General features: G+C 44.0%; 2 protein-coding genes across 2 annotated transcripts in view; one reads left to right on the top strand and one right to left on the bottom strand.

Annotated features, from left to right (window-relative positions):
* LOC130682275 (zinc finger protein 709-like) overlaps nt 1–19,958 on the top strand; it is a 100,585-nt gene that overhangs the window by 35,329 nt on the left and 45,298 nt on the right. The gene's annotated exons all lie outside the window — the stretch shown is intronic.
* LOC130682304 (uncharacterized) overlaps nt 1–19,958 on the bottom strand; it is a 35,936-nt gene that overhangs the window by 14,925 nt on the left and 1,053 nt on the right. Inside the window, exon 2 of the mRNA XM_057496690.1 lies at nt 12,875–12,939. Coding sequence (XP_057352673.1) covers nt 12,875–12,939 — 65 coding nt within the window. The remainder of the gene's footprint in view (nt 1–12,874; nt 12,940–19,958) is intronic.

The raw sequence follows: 19,958 nt of genomic DNA, 5'->3' as shown, positions 1-19,958 counted from the left end.
GAGCAGAGGGAAAGTGGGCAGGGCCTGGCTGGGCTGGGAGGGGCAGGGCAGGGGAGGGGTGCTCAGGGAGGTGCTGCCAGGACCTTAGGTCCTTGGGCCACTGGCCGGGCAGGCCTCCGCGGCCTCCGCACCTCAGCGGCCCCTGCCATGGACCTGACTGCGTGGGAGACACAGACACCAACAAAGGCCCTGGGTGGAGTTGTTTCAGGGGAAACTGCACCTGAGTGGGGAGCGGGATCCACGGGGTGGCAGAATGGGAGGCAGATGCCCCAGGATGGGCAGGTGTGAGCTGCCTTGTGCTGCAGGGAGGAGGTGAGTGAGGGTGCCTGTGAGCAGAGCCCCTCCGTTCCCCACCACTGTGGGGTCCTGTGCATCCGGTCCTGGGCACCTCAGTGGACGGGGTCTGAAGCCTGGAGCGCCACAAGGCTCACAGCATGTCCCCAGCTGCCTGGGCTCCAGCTCTGACCGGTGACCCTGCCTGGGAACACGGGCACCAGGGGCACCGCTGGATGACACCCCTCGTCATCCCCAGGAGCAGTACAGCGGGATGGAATACGGCCAATGCAAGGCCTACTTAGAGAGCCAGCCACTGATGGAAGGCATTGAGCTCCTGGCCCCCAACGTGCAAATGGTCATCAGGCAATTCCATGCCATGGTTAGCTTGGTCATCTCCTCCTGCCTCGGGCCCGTGACCATGACGGCCCAGGACAGGGCCCAAGTGGTGGAGTTCTGGATCCGGGTGGCCAAGGTGTGTCATGGGACGGCTCCCGGGGTCCCTCCTGTGCCAAATCTCAGGATGGTCGTTTGTGGTCTGCCCTGCATGGTCCCTGAGCCCCTTGTGCCAGGAGCATGAGGACGGGGACTCGTAGGCCCCAGGGGTGGGACAGCCATCCCAGGCCCCTTCCTTGGGTTGAGCCACAGTCCTCCACCCAGGAGGGCTGCTCACCAGGAACCAGGTGTGCTGGGCTCCCTGGGTGTCTGTCTCCTTAAGGACAGGAGTTCATGGGGGGACAGAAGCAGAGAAGCAGGCCACACTCTCAGCTCTGTCTTCCCTCCCAGGAGTGTCTGGCCCTCAAGAATGTCACTGCCCTCTGTGCCATTCTCTTGGCCCTGCGGAGCCGTCCCATACGTCGTCTGGAAAGCACCTGGGGATGTGTTTCCTGGTGGGTAGTCCTGTCCCTGGGACCAGGGCACCTGAGTGGACAGGGACACCCCTACATCTTGCAGTGTCCCTCAGTGGGCTGGGACTTCCTGGGAGGCGGCAGAGCCTAGGGGCGGGGATGGCGGGCTCTTGGGGCCCCCTGTGGGTTAGGCCACGGGTACCCCTGCAGGAATCAGTTTCCTTCAATGTCAGGTATGGGTTGAAGCCCATTGGAGATCTTGAGCTTGTGCTCTGCAGCAGGAGGTCTCTGCCCCAAGGACAGAGACCTGGCCGAAAGCAGATTTGCCCCCGGGAGAACAGGGAATGGAGGCCCTGGGTGGAAACACGCAACGCCCTTCCCCGGCCACGGATTCCCCAGGTCCCAGGGCTGTGGTGGAAAGCCTCCTGCGGGCTAGCGGATCTCCTGGATGCCCAGGAAAAGGGGTCTGCCCCCAAACTCTCCACCGGCAACGGGTGGGCTGCTCCTCAGCCTCAGGGAAGCTTCGGGCCACGGGTGTGGGGGCGTCCTAAAGACCGGTGGGGCTGGGGTCCCAGCTCCACTGCCGACCAGTCGTGTGAGACTGAAGGGTGTTTCCCCTCCCCCTCTGGGGCCCAGCCTCCTCCTCTGTGAGTAGGTGACGCTCAGGAGCCTTCCCGAGACAGGGACCCCCGGGTGCTAGTGATTGACAGGACCCTCTGCACAGGGCACAGGGCCCGGAGCCCAGAGGGCAGTGGGGACGGGGTGGAAGCACGATAATGGGGGGATCCCGGGATAACCTGCCTCTTCTGCTCACCCGCGTGGCCCTGTAGCTGCTGTCATCGGGCCCGCGGCCCTGCTGGTGTCCTGGCTGCATGTGGAGGAGACCTTCTTCCCCTTCGGGCAGGCGGCCCCTGGCGCCCCAGGACCCCAGTCTGCTTGCTGCTCCTCTTCCTCCCGCTGCTCATCCGGAGCCTCTGCTGGCACTAACGACCGCAGGAGGCTCACACTCCCGTGGAAAGCCCGCCAACTGAATCACACCCAGTAAAAATAATGAATACCCTCTGTGTGTTCCAGTTTTACTTTTCCTGTCTTCCTCCACCTCTAGTGGAAAGAGCCAAAGCGTGTATTCCCCTATCAGAGGAAGCAAAGCAGGGAATTCCACCTAAACTGAAGGATTCAAATCCCCAGGCACAGCCAAGCACCATGTCAAAGGTCACACCCCACATCTGGACAAACAAAAATACTATTACTCTATTTGTAGCCCGAATCAGTAACTGTAAAATCGAACAGCTACCAGCTGATGGAAGGTGGAAGGGGCATAAAATCCCAGTGTTTAAGCCGACACAGGCACATGGTCCTAGTGCCATTCCAGTTCGTCTGCACAATAAACATGCTCTAACACGTCACTACGCTCTTGTCAGCGGCCCGGGAGGCGATGTAACTGGTGCAGCTCAGCTGGCTGCTAAGTCGCTTCAGGACAGAGTAACAAAATAGCAGCCCGCGGGAACAGCGACACCTCACCGGGAGAGGGGAGCTTCTGGGCAAAAGGCAGGTCACAGACGTGAAAGTTTGCTTCATAAAATTCAATGTCATTTTTTAAAGTGAGTCCCTGAAAGTCCCAGCAAGCCACCCAGAAACAAGCTTAGTCAGGGCCCGTGACCCAGGGTGGTGGGTGGCGGGGGTGTGTGTGTGCCCATTTCCAATCCCAGGGTGCATTCACACAGTTAAGGGTCACAAAGAACTCAGGGCAGGAACCTGCTGGTGCATTTCCTTAGATTCTGAAATGCTGTCACACTTCATTTTCTCTCTCAGATTTCATTACTCCTCCTCCCAGACCTCTGGGAATACTTATTTGAAACACAAATGGGGGCGGGCAGTGTGAACGCGGCCTAACTGGGGGCTCAGAGTGGCCAATTGCACAAGAATCGATCTCAGCTCCTGGTTTCCGTGGCTGAGTGTTTTCCTTTATCTCTTCTTGCTTTTACATACACACAGGCGGAAGTCATGGCTAGCCTGAGAACCAAAGCCAGCAGGGGCTTGTCTTTGTGTAAAGTATCTCCATAATTTCATCACAAAAGAAGAAAGTAGGATTTTTGGATGAATACAGTCAGCATCTGACAGAACCCAAGAACATGTCCACTATTCAGGGGAATCACACGGCACAATAACCATACGTCTCAGATTTTTTCCTTAAAACTACAACTTAGAGAGCATGCAAGCTAATGGTAAGGAATTCTGAAGCTGATTGACTGCCAACAGGCACCCTCCCGTGGTTTAAGGGGAAAAATGCATTCAGCGTTAAGGCGGCATCATCCGTATCGATGTAACATTTTCTCCATTTTACTTTCTATCTATTTTGTCCCCATGGAAGGTAGTAACTTACACAGTTCCCCCACCTCCCAGCAGGGTGTCTTTTAAGTAAAATTTTATAGGTAAAAACATACTAGTCAAACAGCTTTTTACATTTCTTTGACACTTGTTATTTCTGAAAGGACTAAGTGTGAATACATCAATGACTGTGCCTTTTGATACCCCACAACAGCTCTACCTGCCTTAGCCCTTCAGTGCACCATGAGCTCGTCAGAAACACTCCCAGTATTTTGAAAACATTCAGTGATGTCTGTCTGCTTGGTATCAACTTCGGGTTTAGTCTATACAAATCCAACATCCTCTGCGTCTGCTGAAACATCTCCTTATAATCTTCTTTCCCATACCTGGCTTAGTCCGTAAAGATGTATTACAATGTAGAAAGCTATCAAGCATATCGAGTATTTAGCTATGCAACGTTAGACCCGACACGGAAATTTTAAACCGTCTTTTAGAGCCAACATAACTTTCCCTCAAAACTGCCCTGAATATATTTTAAGGTTGCTAACTTCAACTTCAGAATTCCTCATTTTCCAAAAACAGGAGAATCACGATCAATAACAATCTTTGTTTAAATCACTCTCTTCCTAGGACGCTGGTCATGAAAGTTAATTTTTAAACAGGCCAAGCAAAAAGCTAAATATTTTGTAAATGCCTACTATTCATATCAATTCATATTCATATTCATGCCAGTTATGTAGCCTGTTCCATGTATTACCAAATTCTGTATGTTAGTTTTAAATCAAATGCAGTAAGTACATCAGCTGTTAAATTTTTATTGCATTCCATCTGGTCTATTCACACATGAATGCGTTACTGAGGAGGTGCATTTAAAAATGTAATCCATTTCTTTTATCACAAACACACAGATACAATTTCACTGAAAAATTTGGTCTCTAATACAGTATTATTTCCCTAATATGTGTAAAGTCCAAGTTCACTGTGACAGTAACTTCCCCACCTATACTTCGACTCTATGTGTACTTCCTACATCTATCATTCAGTATTTCATACATACTTCCCTACCTGTACTTTGACTTACACATCATTCTGAGAAACTGATGCTTGCCCTATTTTCACACCTTTATGAATGCCAGCCCATCATTCCACATTTTAAAAATGACACAGACTGACAGATAGAAAGATGGATGTGCCGATGGACAGATGATCAATCAGGTATAACAATATCAAGTAGCAGAAACTAGGTGCTAGGCGTTGGAGTGTTCCATGTAGAATCCTGCCAATTTCACTGAGCATTTGAAAATGTTATGATGAAACCTTGGGAGAACAACCGCCCATTTGCAAGGCCCACCTTACCAGCCACCACAGGATCCCATTTTTCTCTAAGGCATTTAACCCTTCCTACGACCCATCGGTTGTTTATGTGTGCACAACTCATCTCCCCGCAGGATTCATGTTTGAATCATTTTTCTCTCATTCAATTCCATCTATTACATCATCTTGTACACAACGACCATTCAACACATGACAAAAAAAATACTTGACCACATATGGAAAATAAAATAATCACTGTTTACTTTTACTAATAAAATTGTTCTCACATAATACAGACAACTATCATCTGCAACACACAGGAAGCTGAAACAGAAAAGACCTGTCTGTATTCTGAGAAAAAAAATGGCCCAACCAACTATTTGCAATCTGAGATGTTAGAATGATTCACAGCTCTTGAATTAAGAGATGACCAGACCTTCCTTCAGGGAAGGCAAATATGCCTTTGGGCGCGAGCTGAGACCGGAAGTTGGTGACCTGGGCCTTTCAAGAGTAGGCCAAGTTTGTGCGATTTCCAGGAGAGGTGCAGGTGCTCCAAGTCCTGGGGACATGTGGGACTGGGAAGAGGCTGGGGAGTGAGCATCTCATGCTCTCAAGGGACTCCGCGAAGAAGAGTTAGCAGACTTGGGGAGGCTAAACCAGGTATGTCGGCTAGGGAGCGGAGCGAATTAACCATTACCCAAGTCAGGGAGGCAAAATGGGGAACTTCCTGGAGAGCAGGACTGGGTCTAAACACGGTGACCTTGAGGTGAAAGTGGGACCTTTATGGCCTTGAGATAAACGGAGACATAGGCCAATAGAGTCAGTTACCTAGGAAAGGGCCAGAGAAAAAGACCAACTAGTCCTGAGGTATCCTTACCACGGAGAAGGAGCTCAAATTACCTTAAACCAAAAGGGAGTGGAAGCCAGAACGGGGTCATCAGGATAGTGCCACGTAACAGAGTCCGAGCTGAGAAAGGATTTCTGCCAAAGCAGCGGCCAATGGAAAATGGAGAAGGGATGATTCAGACACCCCCTTGCCAGCGTCCGTGACTCTGACCACAAAGAGTGCCACTCCAGCAGCCATCAAACACCACAAGTGAGGCTGCACCAGGCAGGCCCCGTCTCATTTTATTTTTTCCGGTAAAGAATACCGTTGCCTGAAAGAAGGGCACCCGGTTGATTTATGTCCTTATTTAAGTAATACATTAAGGTTACCTCACTAAATAATAAACAGGAAAGTGGTTACATATATAGCTTTCTAATTTTATTTGAATTAATATCAAAACTAGTTTGCTTTTTTAAAGCTTATATCAACAAAGCTATATGAAGACAAATTGTTTCAAAAAAAAAAAAGGAACAAGGCGGCGGCCCAAATGTCCTCCAAGTGGCCCGAATGACTCCACCCCAGACCCAGTATGGGCAGCGCTCAGCCCACAGGTCAATGAAAAGGTAGATGGAATGAAGTAACCTGGGATGCCAGTGGGAGAAAGGATGAAGCATACGAAATCACGGACGTACAAAAAGTCATTTTCATGTTTCACATGTTCCTTAGACGATCACAAATAGCAAGCAGTCATTTTCTGCAAGACTTTCTGTGCCACTCACTGACTTGAGCTCTGTTGGTCCACATCAGGAATCAGCAAACGGGGAGAATTCTCCCACATTCAGTACATCTGCAATAGGCACACCCTCTGGGGTACAAGCCTTAGCCCCTTAAGTCACCAAAACAGACACTTTTTAAAGTTCGTCTGGTCTTCTGTTTCCCAGCCCAGGAACAACCACAGTAACTTCGGAACTTTTGTAGGAACCAAGAAAAAGGTGGTTATCTGTCCCAAGGGAGGTCCCGGAGTGGGGGCGAGGTTGGGCAAGTCTCTGCAAGCCATTACCATAAAGGCCAAGGTAGTCTTGAACTGCAGAGAGCTGAAATCTCTTCTGTGTTCACTCCGTGCTCCTCAGGACAACTACAAACTCCTGGCCTCTCTCCAATCACCCGAGGTTCATGCTGCCTTTCCAAGAGGATTCCACAAAGCCCCCAAATTACGACACACACAGGCAAAAACACTGGCCGAGTAAATTCCCATCATGCCAGGGCACTCGGTAGTTTTCAAGGGCAGACCGTTCCCAGAAAAATGCAAATAATTCAGGCTCCCCAAAGAAATTCCAAGCAAATACTGACATTTGTTCTGTCAGAAAGCAATGCTGAATTGCACTTGAAGAACTTGGATGAAGACGTTAGAGCACAAAGACAGGAAGACGGCTTCTGGCCTATTAGGGATTCTAAGTTACCACTCTCTGTTTTTCCCCTCATCCCTACTTTATACGTCCACTGAAAGATGCCCCGTATGGGGCATGATATCTAGCGATATTTGTGTCTACTGCCAACGAGATAGCCTTTCAGTAACTGAACTTTTTTTTTTTAAATAATTATTTTTTATTGAAGGGTAGTTGACACACAGTATTACATTACATTAGTTTCAAGTGTACAACACAGTGGTAGAACATTTATATACATAATTCTAGGTTCCAGCTATCACCCTACCAAGCTGTTACAATATCTTGACTATATTCCTTATGCTATACATTACATCCCGGTTACTTATTTATTTTACCATTGGAAGTCTGTCCTTTTTTGTTTGTTTGTTTGTTTGTTTTTGTGAGGGCATCTCTCATATTCATTGATCAAATGGTTGTTAACGACAATAAAATTCTGTATAGGGGAGTCAATGCTCAATGCACAATCATTAATCCACCCCAAGCCTAATTTTCGTCAGTCTCCAATCTTCTGAGGCATAACAAACAAGTTCTTACATGGAGAACAAATTCTTACCTAATGAATAAGTTACATAGTGAACAGTACAAGGGCAGCCATCACAGAAACTTTCGGTTTTGCTCATGCATTATGAACTCTAAACAGTCAGTTCAAATATGAATACTCATTTGGTTTTTATACTTGATTTATATGTGGATACCACATTTCTCTCTTTATTATTATTTTTTTAAATAAAATGCTGAAGTGGTAGGTAGATACAAGATAAAGGTAGAAAACATAGTTTAGTGTTGTAAGAGAGCAAATGTAGATGATCAGGTGTGTGCCTGTAGACTATGTGTTAATCCAAGCTAGACCAGGGCAATAAAACATCCATGTATGCAGAAGATTTCTCTCAGAACAGGGGGGTGAGGTTCTAAGCCTCACCTCTGTTGATCCCCAATTTCTCACCTGATGGCCCCCCTGCGACTGTGCCTGTCTTAGGTTGTTCCTCCCTTGAGGAATCTTACCCGTCTCTGGCTAACCAGTCATCTTCCGGGGCCATACAAGGAAATGTGAAGTTGGTAAGTGAGAGAGAAGCCTTATTGTTTGAAAAGGTTAGCTTTTTACTTCTTTGCATATTTATGCCCTGTGGCTTCTATGCCCAGCATTTGTCTTGAGGTATCTTTACCACTTGGAAGAATTATGATACTCGGTAAATTTGATATGAGGCACGAATTCTATTTAAGGGTTGTAATTAGGAAGGAAGAAGAAAAGCTATAGAAGTAGCAGGCGGAAGAAAACATGGGAAGATTGATTATTTCTTTGACATATTTTCTTGTAGAGTAACTTCAGCATATATAGGTTTTAAGCTACTACTTAAATTGCGCACACACATTAACATAATAGGAGTATAGTTACATAACCAAAGCATATCTGTAATTACCAGCCATCTCCAGTGAAACCAAGAAAATCAGTTAGGCACCTTAGGCATTTGTGAAAACTTATCTATGATATGGTGGATATTGTCCAACTGAATTTGAGGAGTCTGAGAGAAATCAGACAAATTAAAACAACCCATTCCTGGGGACTGTTCACATGCCATATGTTCTTTTAACAGTAAATAGTCTGTAGTTGTAAGACTTAGGAGCGCTACAATTTGGACTTCTCCAAATTCTTCGTTGAGTTCCAACAGTATAGATCCAGTCAAACTTGTTGTTTTACTGTATGCACAGGCCAGCTTAGATATATATTCCTTCCTCATTCCCATGGCAAGTCCAGGAACTGGTGGGATGAGTGCATCTACAGCTGTAGCAGTGCGTGGATCTTTGTTGGGGTTTTTTGATGATCATCTTCTGGCATGAGTCTTCCAGAGAGTGCAGATGTTGGAAGTTCTTTTTCATATCGTATCTTAGTTCATTTTCGGGGTAGCCCAATTAGGCTTTGATCCTCTGTATAAACACAAACAGACCCTTTGCCTACACTTTTATATGCCCTTTATACCCTTGTGTAGAACTCGTTGGAGGTTACCACACAGGAACTGCCCCCCCCCCTTTTTTTTTGCTTTGTTTTTGGTATCATTAATCTACACTTACATGCCGAATATTATGTTTACTAGGCTCTCCCCTATACCAGGTCTCTCCTATAAACCCCTTTACAGTCACTGTCCATTCAGTAACTGAACTTTAATCTTTGTCAATACAAACATTTTAAATGTCTCCTTTCCAGTGTTCAATTGTTTAGTTCTTTAAATGTCAGCTGCAAAAAAAAAAGTATCATCCAAAAAACAGCATCCACCTGTCCTGCTGCAGCTGACAAAGCATTGGCCACAAAACCATATGTAAAATAATGTTATGAGTTCCAATTAAGGCATCTATGTTGTAATTTCCAAACAAAACATCTCCTAAGACATGGTCACATCAGTCCCACATGCCTTTCAGCTTTTAGCAAGTAAGATACTACCCTTGGCTGCATAACCCCCTCACCCATCTTAATTCATTCCCTTTTCTCACGCTACCGCCCACAAACACAGACACTGAAATTTTTACTCAACTATGAAAAAGGTTTCAAGGTAACTTCAGTAACTAACCAGAAGTCAGGCTGACATTCTTTAAATCAAAAAGGACTGTGCAACAAGAGAGCAGTCACCATCCCTACCCTACCATGGAACTGATGGCGGGGTTCTTGTTTGCAGAGTCGAACAATGAACTTAGCAAACACCCAAGGTAGGAGAGCCAGGGAGAGGCTTTCACTGAGAGATACAGTGAGAGGACAGAGCTGCTGGCTCACGCCGGGAGGGGACAAGGGAACCCGGAGTTGTGCATTGTCTAGGGGTTTTATAGGCAGTTGAGGGTTTTTTGGGAACCGGATACACGCTTCGGGGTGTGGACTTCTTAAGTGGTCCCTGAATATTTGAAATTAACTTCACAAAAGAAACTTACTGCTCTGATTTCTCCCCAGTGCACTGGCATCTTGGTCTGGGAGCAAAACAAACAAGGCCGCCTGCCCAGAACCCAAGGTGGGCTGAGTTATTGTCTGTTGGCTAAAGGGTAAGTTAAGAATCTTACTTCTTAACTTCCTGGGGGTTAAAATGCAATCTTATCTTTAAGATGGGATCCTTCCTGCCTTTTACTATGTTCTCTGTGACTGGCATTACTTGCCATATTCATTGCCCAGATTACACATTACTTGATTACGGGATGAAGGAGGAAAAGCAGCATCTGGGCAAAGTTAAAGATAAGCCGGGCCTTTCAGCAGGCTAAAGTAAATTTTACAACAGCCTTATTTAATTGACACAATGAAGACAGGAGCTATGTTGAGGTATTTTCTTATCTGGGGGATATTCAAACATTCCAGGCCAAGTTACTCCTTGCTTTTTAGTCTTAACTAATCTTCACTGAAGAATGCTTATATTCCTAGTTTGATATTTTAGAGAATTAATGTGACTCTGACGTTGCTTAATTGTTTAATACGGAGCTCTGGTACGGGTCTTTTTCCGGAGGCCCTCACCCTACTCTGACCACACCCATGGTCCCTGTCTCATTCCCCACCTCTACAGATAGAGACCGTAGCTGCTGCGAGGGAGGGGGTCGATGACTGCTCTGGCTGCTTCGTGCTGAGAAGGGGGTGCAGTAAAGGGTGCAGGTAGGTCTCCATCAGTGGTCAGTGAGAGGGCATCAGAAGATGGGCACTTCTATTCCTGGGTGACAGTGGTCAATCACCTCCTCTGCCAGGCATACTGGATTTCACCACTCCTTACCACCATGGCCTGCACCTTGCCTTGATTTCCCTCTTGCCTTCCCACTAAGCAAGAGTTGCCTCAGAGCTCTGGATTTAGCGGGACGTTACCAGTGTGCCTCTACTTTATGCCTTTTGGGAGTTTCATCTAGATCCTAGTTGTCTCTGCACAAGCTTTAGCATAGTACCCTCGGGATCATTCCTTGAGAATATCGGACCTGCCTGTCCGATAGGTGTGGGGACTGTGTGACCTCTCGCTGCCAGAGCCTTGGTCAGAGTCACAAGCCTGTTTCGCTTCCCTGGGGCTACAGGTAGGGAAATGACACAGCCCCGGGATGGCTGCCTCTAAGGAAGGGAGGTCAATAGCATAGAACCATTTACATGTTGGACTCAGCTTTCACCTGACGACTGCACAGGACAAAACACCTGAACCAGACGGATTCACTGCTGACTTTAACCAAACATTTAGTGAAGATCTAATACTTACTCCTCCTTAAACTTTTCCAAAAAGTAGAAGAGGAAGGAAAACTTCCAAACTCATTCTACAAGGCGAGCGTCACCTTAATACCAAAATGAGGCAAAGGCACCACAGAAAAAAAAAATTACAGACCAATATCGCTGACAAACATACATGCAAAAATACTCAACAAAATATTAGCACACCAAATTCAAAAATACACCAAAAAAGATCATCCATCTTGATCAAGTAGGATTTATTCCAGGGATGCAAGGATGGTACAGTATTAGAAAATCCATGAACATCATTCACCAACTCAGCAAAAAGGAGGAAAGAAAACACATGATCACGCCCACATATGCTGAAAAAACATTTGACAAAATTCAACATCCATTCATGATAAAAACTCTCAACAAAATGGGTATACAGGGCAAGTACCTCAACATAATAAAGGCCATATATGACAAGCCCACAGACAACATCATACTTAACAGCGAGAAGCTGAAAGGTTTTCCTCTGACATCGGGAACGAGACAGGGATGCCCACTCTCCCCACTGTTATTCAACATAGTACTGGAGGTCCTAGCCACGGCAATCACACAAAACAAAGAAATACAAGGCATCCAGATTGGTAAAGAACAAGTCAAACCATCACTATTTGCAGATGACATGATATTGTGCATTAAAAAACCCTAAAGACTCCACTCCAAAACTACTAGAACTGATATCTGAATTCAGCGGAGTTGCAGGATACAAAATTAATACACAGACACCTGTTGCTTTCCTATACACTAATGATGAACTAGCAGAAACAGAAATCAGGAAAACAATTCCATTCACAATTGCATCAACAAGAATAAAATACCTAGGAATAAACCTAACCAAGGAACCGAAAGACCTACCATACCCTGAAAACTACAAGACACTCTTAACAGAAGGTAAAGAGGACACTAACAAACGGAAACTCATCCCATGCTCCTGGCTAAAAGGAATTAATATTATCAAAATGGCCATCCTGCCTAAAGCAATCTACAGATTCGATGCAATCCCCATCAAAATACCAACAGCATTCTTCAACGAACCAGACACATGTTTATGAGATAAAAAGTACAGCATTTCGTCAGGAATAAGAGTGAAGCATGGATCTCCTACCTTGCGGTGCTGAGCATCGGGGTCCGTGGCACTGACGAAGTCAGAGGCACACATCGAGCGAGTAAAGGAAGTAAAGAGCACCCTTGCCTCACCCAGAGGCTGGGGCGGCCCGGAGAAGCAGGCTGGAAGTCAGGCAGACAGAAAGAGAGACACTCCTCATGGATACCCAGTCGGGCTCTCGGGCTCTGATTCCAGACACGCGGGCCTTTGGGAAGCCGCTGAAGCGCATCCTCAGCCTAGACTCTCGCAGGTGCCCACGGCCTTCCTCAGTCCCTGGCGTCCAAGGAGATGCCTCTGAAGGGGAATCCTGGCCTCCACTCAGGTGACTTTCCCGGCTCCCAAGGGAGACGGGGGATCCACTGAGGGAGACGCAGGGGAACCTGGCGCTCGAGACTTTGAGATCGGCAGCCGGGCTAGTCCCATTTAAGTGGCTGACGAGCGCCCGATGTTGTGTGCCATAGACGGCTTCCTTCTATAAGGACAGTGAAGGAAAAGGCAGGCTCGGATGCCTATACTCACCTCCGAAGTTATCCCGGACGAGCCCCCAAAAACGATGCAGCTTCTCACACCACAAGGGTATGAAACTAGAAATAAATTACGCAAATAAAATGAAAAAGCCTACCACCGCGTGGCGGATTAACAACATGCTCCTAAACAACCAACAGATCAATGACCGAATAAAAACAGAGATCGAGCAATATACGGAGACAAATGACAACAATAAAAATTGAACAAGTCACCATGTAACTTATTCACTATGTAAGAATTTGTACTCCATGTAAGAACTTGTTCGTTATGCATCAGAAGATTGGAGACTGACGAAAATTAGGCTTGGGGTGGATTAATGATTGTGCATTGAGTATTGACCCCTCTATACAGAATTTTATTGTTGTTAACAACCATTTGATCAATAAATATGAGAGATGCCCTCACAAAAAAAAAAAGAAAATTGAACAAGGCAAAAATCTGTGGGACACAGACAAGGCGGTGCTAAGAGGGAAGTATATTGCAATACAGGCCTCCTTCAGGAGAGAAGAACAATCCCATATGAACAGTCTAAGCTGAAAACTATCACAACAAGAGAAAGAAGAACAAATGGGGCCCATAGTCAGCAAGAGGGGGAACACAATAAAGATTGGAGCAAAAATAAATAAAACCGAGAAGAATGAAACAATACAAAGAATCGATGAAAGCAGGAGCTGATTCTTCGAGAAAACAAACAAAATGGATAAACCCCTAGCCAGACTAATCAAGAGAAAAAGAGAGCCTGCACACACAAACAGAATCAGAAATGAGAAAGGAAAAATCACTACGGAAACACAAAGAATTAGGAGAGAATACCATGAAAAATTATATGCCAACACACTGGATAACCTACAAGAAATGGACAACTTTCTAGAAAAATGCAACCCTCCAAGGCTAACCGAGAAAGAACAGAAAATCTGAACAGACCAATTACTAGGAACAAAATTGAACTGGCAATCAAAAAACTACCTAAGAACAAAACACCTGAAGCAGACGGCTGCACCGCTGACTTTAATGAAACATGTACCGAAGACCTAATAGTCATCCTCCTTAAACTTTTCCAAAAAGGAGGCAAGGAAGGAAAACTTTTAAACTCATTCTACGAGGGCAGCGTCACCTTAATACCAAAACCACGGAAAGACACCACATAAAAAGAAACTTGCAGACCAATATCACTGACAAACATACATGCAAAAATACTCTACAATCCACTTCTAGGAATTTACCCTAACAATGCAGCAGCCCGGTTTGAAAAAGACAGATTCACCCCTATGTTTATCGCAGCACTATTTACAATAGCCAAGAAATGGAAGCACCCTAAGTGTCCATCAGTAGATGAATGGCTAAAGAATATGTGGTACATATACACAATGGAATATTATCCAGCCATGAGAAGAAAACAAATCCTACCATTTGCAACAACAATGGATGGAGCTAGGGGGTATTATGCTCAGTGAAATAAGCCAGTCGGAGAGAGACAAGCACCAAATGATTTCACTCACATGTGGAGTATGAGAACAAAGAAAAACTGAAGGAACAAAACAGCAGCACAATCACAGAACCCAAGAATGGACTAACAGTTACCAAAGGAAAATGGACAGGGGAGGACGGATGGGAAGGCAGGGATAAGGGGGAAAAGAAAGGGGGCATTCCGATTAGCACGTATAATGTGGGGGGGTGGACATGGGAAGGGCTGTGCAACACAGAGAAGACAAGTAGTGCTTCTACAACATCTTGCTACGCTGATGGACAGTGACTGTAATGGGGTTTGCAGGGGGGACTTGGTGAAGGGGGGAGGGTAGTAAACATAATGTTCTTCATGTAATCGTAGATTAATGATAACAAAATAAAAATGAATAAATAAATGAAGGACAGAAGGAAGCAAGGAAGGAAGGAAGGAAGGAAGGAAGGAAGGAAGGAAGGAAGGAAGGAAGGAAGGAAGGAAGGAAGGAAGAGCATCAGAGTTAATACCATTACCTTGGTGGTAAGATACAGCTAAATTAAACATAGTGCTCCACTTACTGTTATAAGGCCACAGATTAACTGTTGAGTAGCCTTAGTTTCTTCACTTCTAAAACAGGGAAGGATAACAGAGCCAACCTCATAGTATATAATTTAACATGATTAGCACAATTCCCATTGCACAACAAATACACAATAAGTATTACAATGTATCTATTATAAGTTCTTCCTATCAAGCATGAACTCATGAAGGTAAATTTTCGATCGAGATTATAGGACCAACCTTAGACAGGCTGGTGAAGACCAGACTCTATTCAATACCCTGCAGATGTTACTTTTGCAAAGGCAACGTGCTATAAAGAATTTTTTTCCTTCTCTTTATTTTTCCAGTCAGCTCACACAGTATGCTTCTTGTTACTGAGAGCCACCAGTAGGGAAGCTCACTGGAATTAAAAGATTGATCTTCTGGAAACAATGCTTAATTACAGGCACAAAGAAGTGTGAGTAATTCTGCATTTTCAAACACTGTCCTCAAGTTAATTTAACCTGAGCTGTTTGTGAACTACCTAGAAAGTCTAGAATCAGTATGTACAGGCTGGAATCAATGGACCAGAGAGAAGAGGAGACAAACTCCAATTTGCCACTACATTGAGATCAGGGGAGCCTTGTGAAAACAAAAGCAGGTGAACACATATTTTCCATGCTCCAGATGCTAACAGTTCAGATTTGCAGTGGCAATTTTTTGTTTTTTGTGTGTTCTGTAAAGGAAAAATCTATCTTTATGCATCTATATATAGATATATATGTGAGTGTGTTTGTGTGCTACAGGTATAGTGGGAAAAACACTTGGTATACTGAAAAGACAAAAAACAAAAGTGGTTGTGAGCAAAAAAAAAAAAATACTCAACAAAATATTAGCACACCAAATGCAAAAATACATCAAAAAGATCATCCATCATGAACAAGTAGGACTTATTCCAGGGAAGCAGGGATGGTATGTTATTAGAAAATCCATCAACATCATCCACCACATCGACAAAGAGGAGGACAAAAACCACACGATCACGCCCACAGACGCTGAAAAAACATTTCACAAATTCAATATCCATTCATGATAAAAACTCTCAACAAAAAGGGTATACAGGGCAAGTACCTCAACATAATAAAGGCCATATATGACAAGCCCACAGACAACATCATACTTAACAGCGAGAAGCTGAAAGCTCTTCCTCTGAGATCGGGAACGAGACAGGGATGCCCACTCTCCCCACTGTTATTCAACATAGTACTGGAGGACCTAGCCACGGCAATCAGACAAAACAAGGAAATACAAGGCACCCAGACTGGTAAAGAACAAGTCAAACCGTCACTATTTGCAGATGACATGATATTGTACATTAAAAAAACCCTAAAGACTCCACTCCAAAACCCCTACAAGTAATATCTGAATTCAGCATAGTTGCAGGATACAAAATTAGTACACAGAAACCTGTTGCTTTCCTATACACTAACGATGAACTAGCAGAAAGAGAAATCAGGAAAACAATTCCATTCACAATTGCATCAACAAGAATAAAATACCTAGGAATAAACCTAACCAAGGAAGTGAAAGACCTACTATACCCTGAAAACTACAAGACACTCTTAAGAGAAATTAAAGAGGATACTAACAAATGGAAACTCATCCCATGCTCTTGTCTCGGAAAAATTAATATTGTCAAAATGGCCGTCCTGCCTGAAGCAATCTACAGATTCGATGCAATCCCTATCAAAATACCAACAGCATTCTTCAACGAACTGGAACAAATAGTTTTAAAATTCATATGGAACCAGAAAAGACCCCGAATAGCCTAAGCAATCCTGAGAAGGTATAACAAAGCAGGGGGGATCTCACTCCCCAACTTCAAGCTCTACTACAAAGCCACAGTAATCAAGACAATTTCGTACTGTCACAAGACCCGACCCACAGACAAGTGGAACACAATAGAGTCCCCAGATATTAACTCAAACATAAAAGGTAAATTAATATACAATACAGGAGCCATGGACATACAATGGGAAAATGACAGCCTCTTCAACAGCTGGTGTTGGCAAAACTGGACAGCTACATGTAAGAGAATGAAACTGGATCATTTTCAAACCCCATACACAAAAGTAAATTGGAAATGGATCAAAGACCTGAATGTAAGCCATGAGAAGGTAAAACTCTTAGAAAAAAAACATAGGCAAAAATCTCTTGGACATAAACATGAGCGACTTCTTCATGAACATATGTCCCCGGGCAAGGGAAACAAAAGCAAAAATGAACAAGTGGGGCTATATCAAGCTGAAAGGCTTCTGTACAGCAAAGGACACCATCAATATAACAAAAAGGCATCCTACACTACGGGAGAATATATTCATATACGACAGATCTGATAAAGGGTTGACATCCAAAATATATAAAGAGCTCACGCACCTCAACAAAGAGCAAATAATTCAATTAAAAAATGGTCAGAGGAGCTGAGCAGACAGTTCTCCAAGGAAGAAATTCAGATGGACAACAGACAAATGAAAAGATGCTACACATCGCTAGTCATCAGAGAAATGCAAATTAAAACCACAATGAGGTATCACCTCACACCAGTAAGGATCACCACCATCCAAAAGACAAACAACAACACACGATGGTGAGATTGTGGAGAAAGGGGAACCGTCCTACACTGCTGGTGGGAATGTAAATTAGTTCAGCCATTGTCAATAGCAGTATGGAGGTATCTCAAAAAGCTCAAAACAGAAATACCATTTGACCCAGGAATCCCAATTCTAGGAATTTACCCTAAGAATGCAGCAGCCCAGTTTGAAAAAGACATATGCACCCCTATGTTTATCTCAGCACTATTTACAATAGCCAAGAAATGGAAGTTACCTAAGTGTACATGAATGGATAAAGAAGATGTAGTACATACACACAAAGGAATATTAGTCAACCATGAGAAGAAAACAAATCCTACCATTTGCAACAACATGGATGGAGCTAGAGGGTATTATGCTCAGGGAAATAAGCCTGGCGGAAAAAGACAAGTATCATATGATTTCACTCATCTGTGGAGTATAAGAACAAAGGAAAAAAACTGAAGGAACGAAACAGCAGCAGATTCACAGAGCCCAAGAATGCACTAACAGTTATCAAAGGGAAAGGGACTGGGGAGGATGGGTGTGGGAAGGGAGGGATAAGCAGAAAAAAAGGGGCATTGCTATTAGCAAACATAATGTAGGGGGGGCACCAGGAGGGCTGTACAACACAGAGAAGACAAGTAGTGATTCTATAGCATCTTACTACGCTGATGGACACTGACTGTAAAGGGTATGTTGGGGGGACTTGACGATGGGGGGAGTCTATTGTAGATTAATCATACAAAAAATTATAACAACTGGATAAAAAATAAAAAAGATTATCATTTAAATTTGAAGGAGGGATTAAACAATTTCCAGATAAGCAAAAGCTGAGAGCATTTAGTTTGCACCACCCATCTCTACAGGGTATTTTGGAGGGACTGCTATAGATGGAAGTGTTCCTAAGGTTAAATAGCTGTCACCAGAAGTAATAAAAAGGGACAGACAAACAGTACAGAACACCATACCTAGTATACAAAGAATGAGGAGGGGAAAAAAAAAACAACCTTTAGATTGTGTTTGTAATAGCATACTTAAGTGAGTTAAGCTAGATTCTTAGGTAGTAAAGAAGGTACCCTTTACCTTTTGGTAACCACGAACCTAAAGCCTGCAATGGCAGTAAGTACATACCTATCGATAATCACCCTAAATGTAAATGATCTGAATGCACCAATCAAAACACACAGTCACTGAATGGATTAAAAAAACAAGACCCATGTATATGCTGTCTACAAGAGACTCGCTTCAAACCCGAAGACATACTCAGACTAAGAGTGAAGGGATGGAAAAAGATATTTCATGCAACTAATAGGGAGAAAACAGCAGGTGTTGCAGTACTTGTATTGAGCAAAATAGACTTTAAAACAAAGAAAGTCACAAGAGACAAGGACGGGCATTACATAATGATAAAGGGGTCAATCCAACAAGAGGATATAACCATTATAAATATCTATGCACCCAACACAGGAGCACCTACATATGTGAAACAAATACTAACAGAATTGAAAGGGGAAATAGAATGCAATGCATTCATTCTAGGAGACTTCAACACTTCACTCACTCGAAAGAACAGATCAACCAGACAGAAAATAAGTAAGGAGACAGAGGCATTGAACAACACATTAGAACAGATGGACCTTACACATCTACAGAACTCTCCACTCAAAAGCAGCAGGATACACATTCTTCTCAAGTGCACACAGAAGATTTTCAAGAATAGATTATATACTAGGCCACAAAAAGAGCCTCAGAAAATTCGAAAAGATTGAAATTGTACCAACCAGCTTCTCAGAACACAAGGGTATGAAACTAGAAATAAAATACACAAAGACGACGAAATGGCCTACAATCACATGGAGGCTTAACAACATGCTCCTAAATAACCAGTAGATCAATGACCAAATAAAAACAGAGATCAAGCAATACATGGAAACAAATAACAATAATTCAACAACGCAAAATCTGTGGGACTCAGCGAAGGCGGTGGTAAGAAGGAAGTATATTGCACCACAGGCCTACCTCACGGAAGAACAACAATCCCATATGAACAGTCTAAACTCACATTTAACTGAACTAGAAAAAGAAGAACAAATGAGGCCCAAACTCAGGAGAAGGAGGGACATAATAATGACTAGAGCAGAAATAAATAAATTAGAGAAGAATTAAACAATAGAGAGAATCAATGAAAGCAGGAGCTGGTTCTTTGAGAAAATAAACAAAATAGTAAACCCCTAGCCAGACTTACCGATAAAAAAAGAGAGTCTACACACATGAACAGAATCAGAAATGAGAAAGGAAAAATCACTACTGACACCACAGAAATATGAAGAATTATGAAAGAATACTATGAAAAATTATATGGTAACAAAGTGGAGAACTTAGAAGATGGTCAGCTTTCTAGGAAAATGCAACCTTCCACGGCTGACCCAGGAAGAAACAAAACCTGAACAGACCAATGACC

The sequence above is a fragment of the Manis pentadactyla genome (assembly GCF_030020395.1).
Source record: "Manis pentadactyla isolate mManPen7 chromosome 15 unlocalized genomic scaffold, mManPen7.hap1 SUPER_15_unloc_1, whole genome shotgun sequence".
Lineage (NCBI taxonomy): Eukaryota > Metazoa > Chordata > Mammalia > Pholidota > Manidae > Manis > Manis pentadactyla.
The sequence above is the reverse complement of the archived record's forward strand: the minus strand, read 5'-3'. Positions and strand labels throughout refer to the sequence as shown.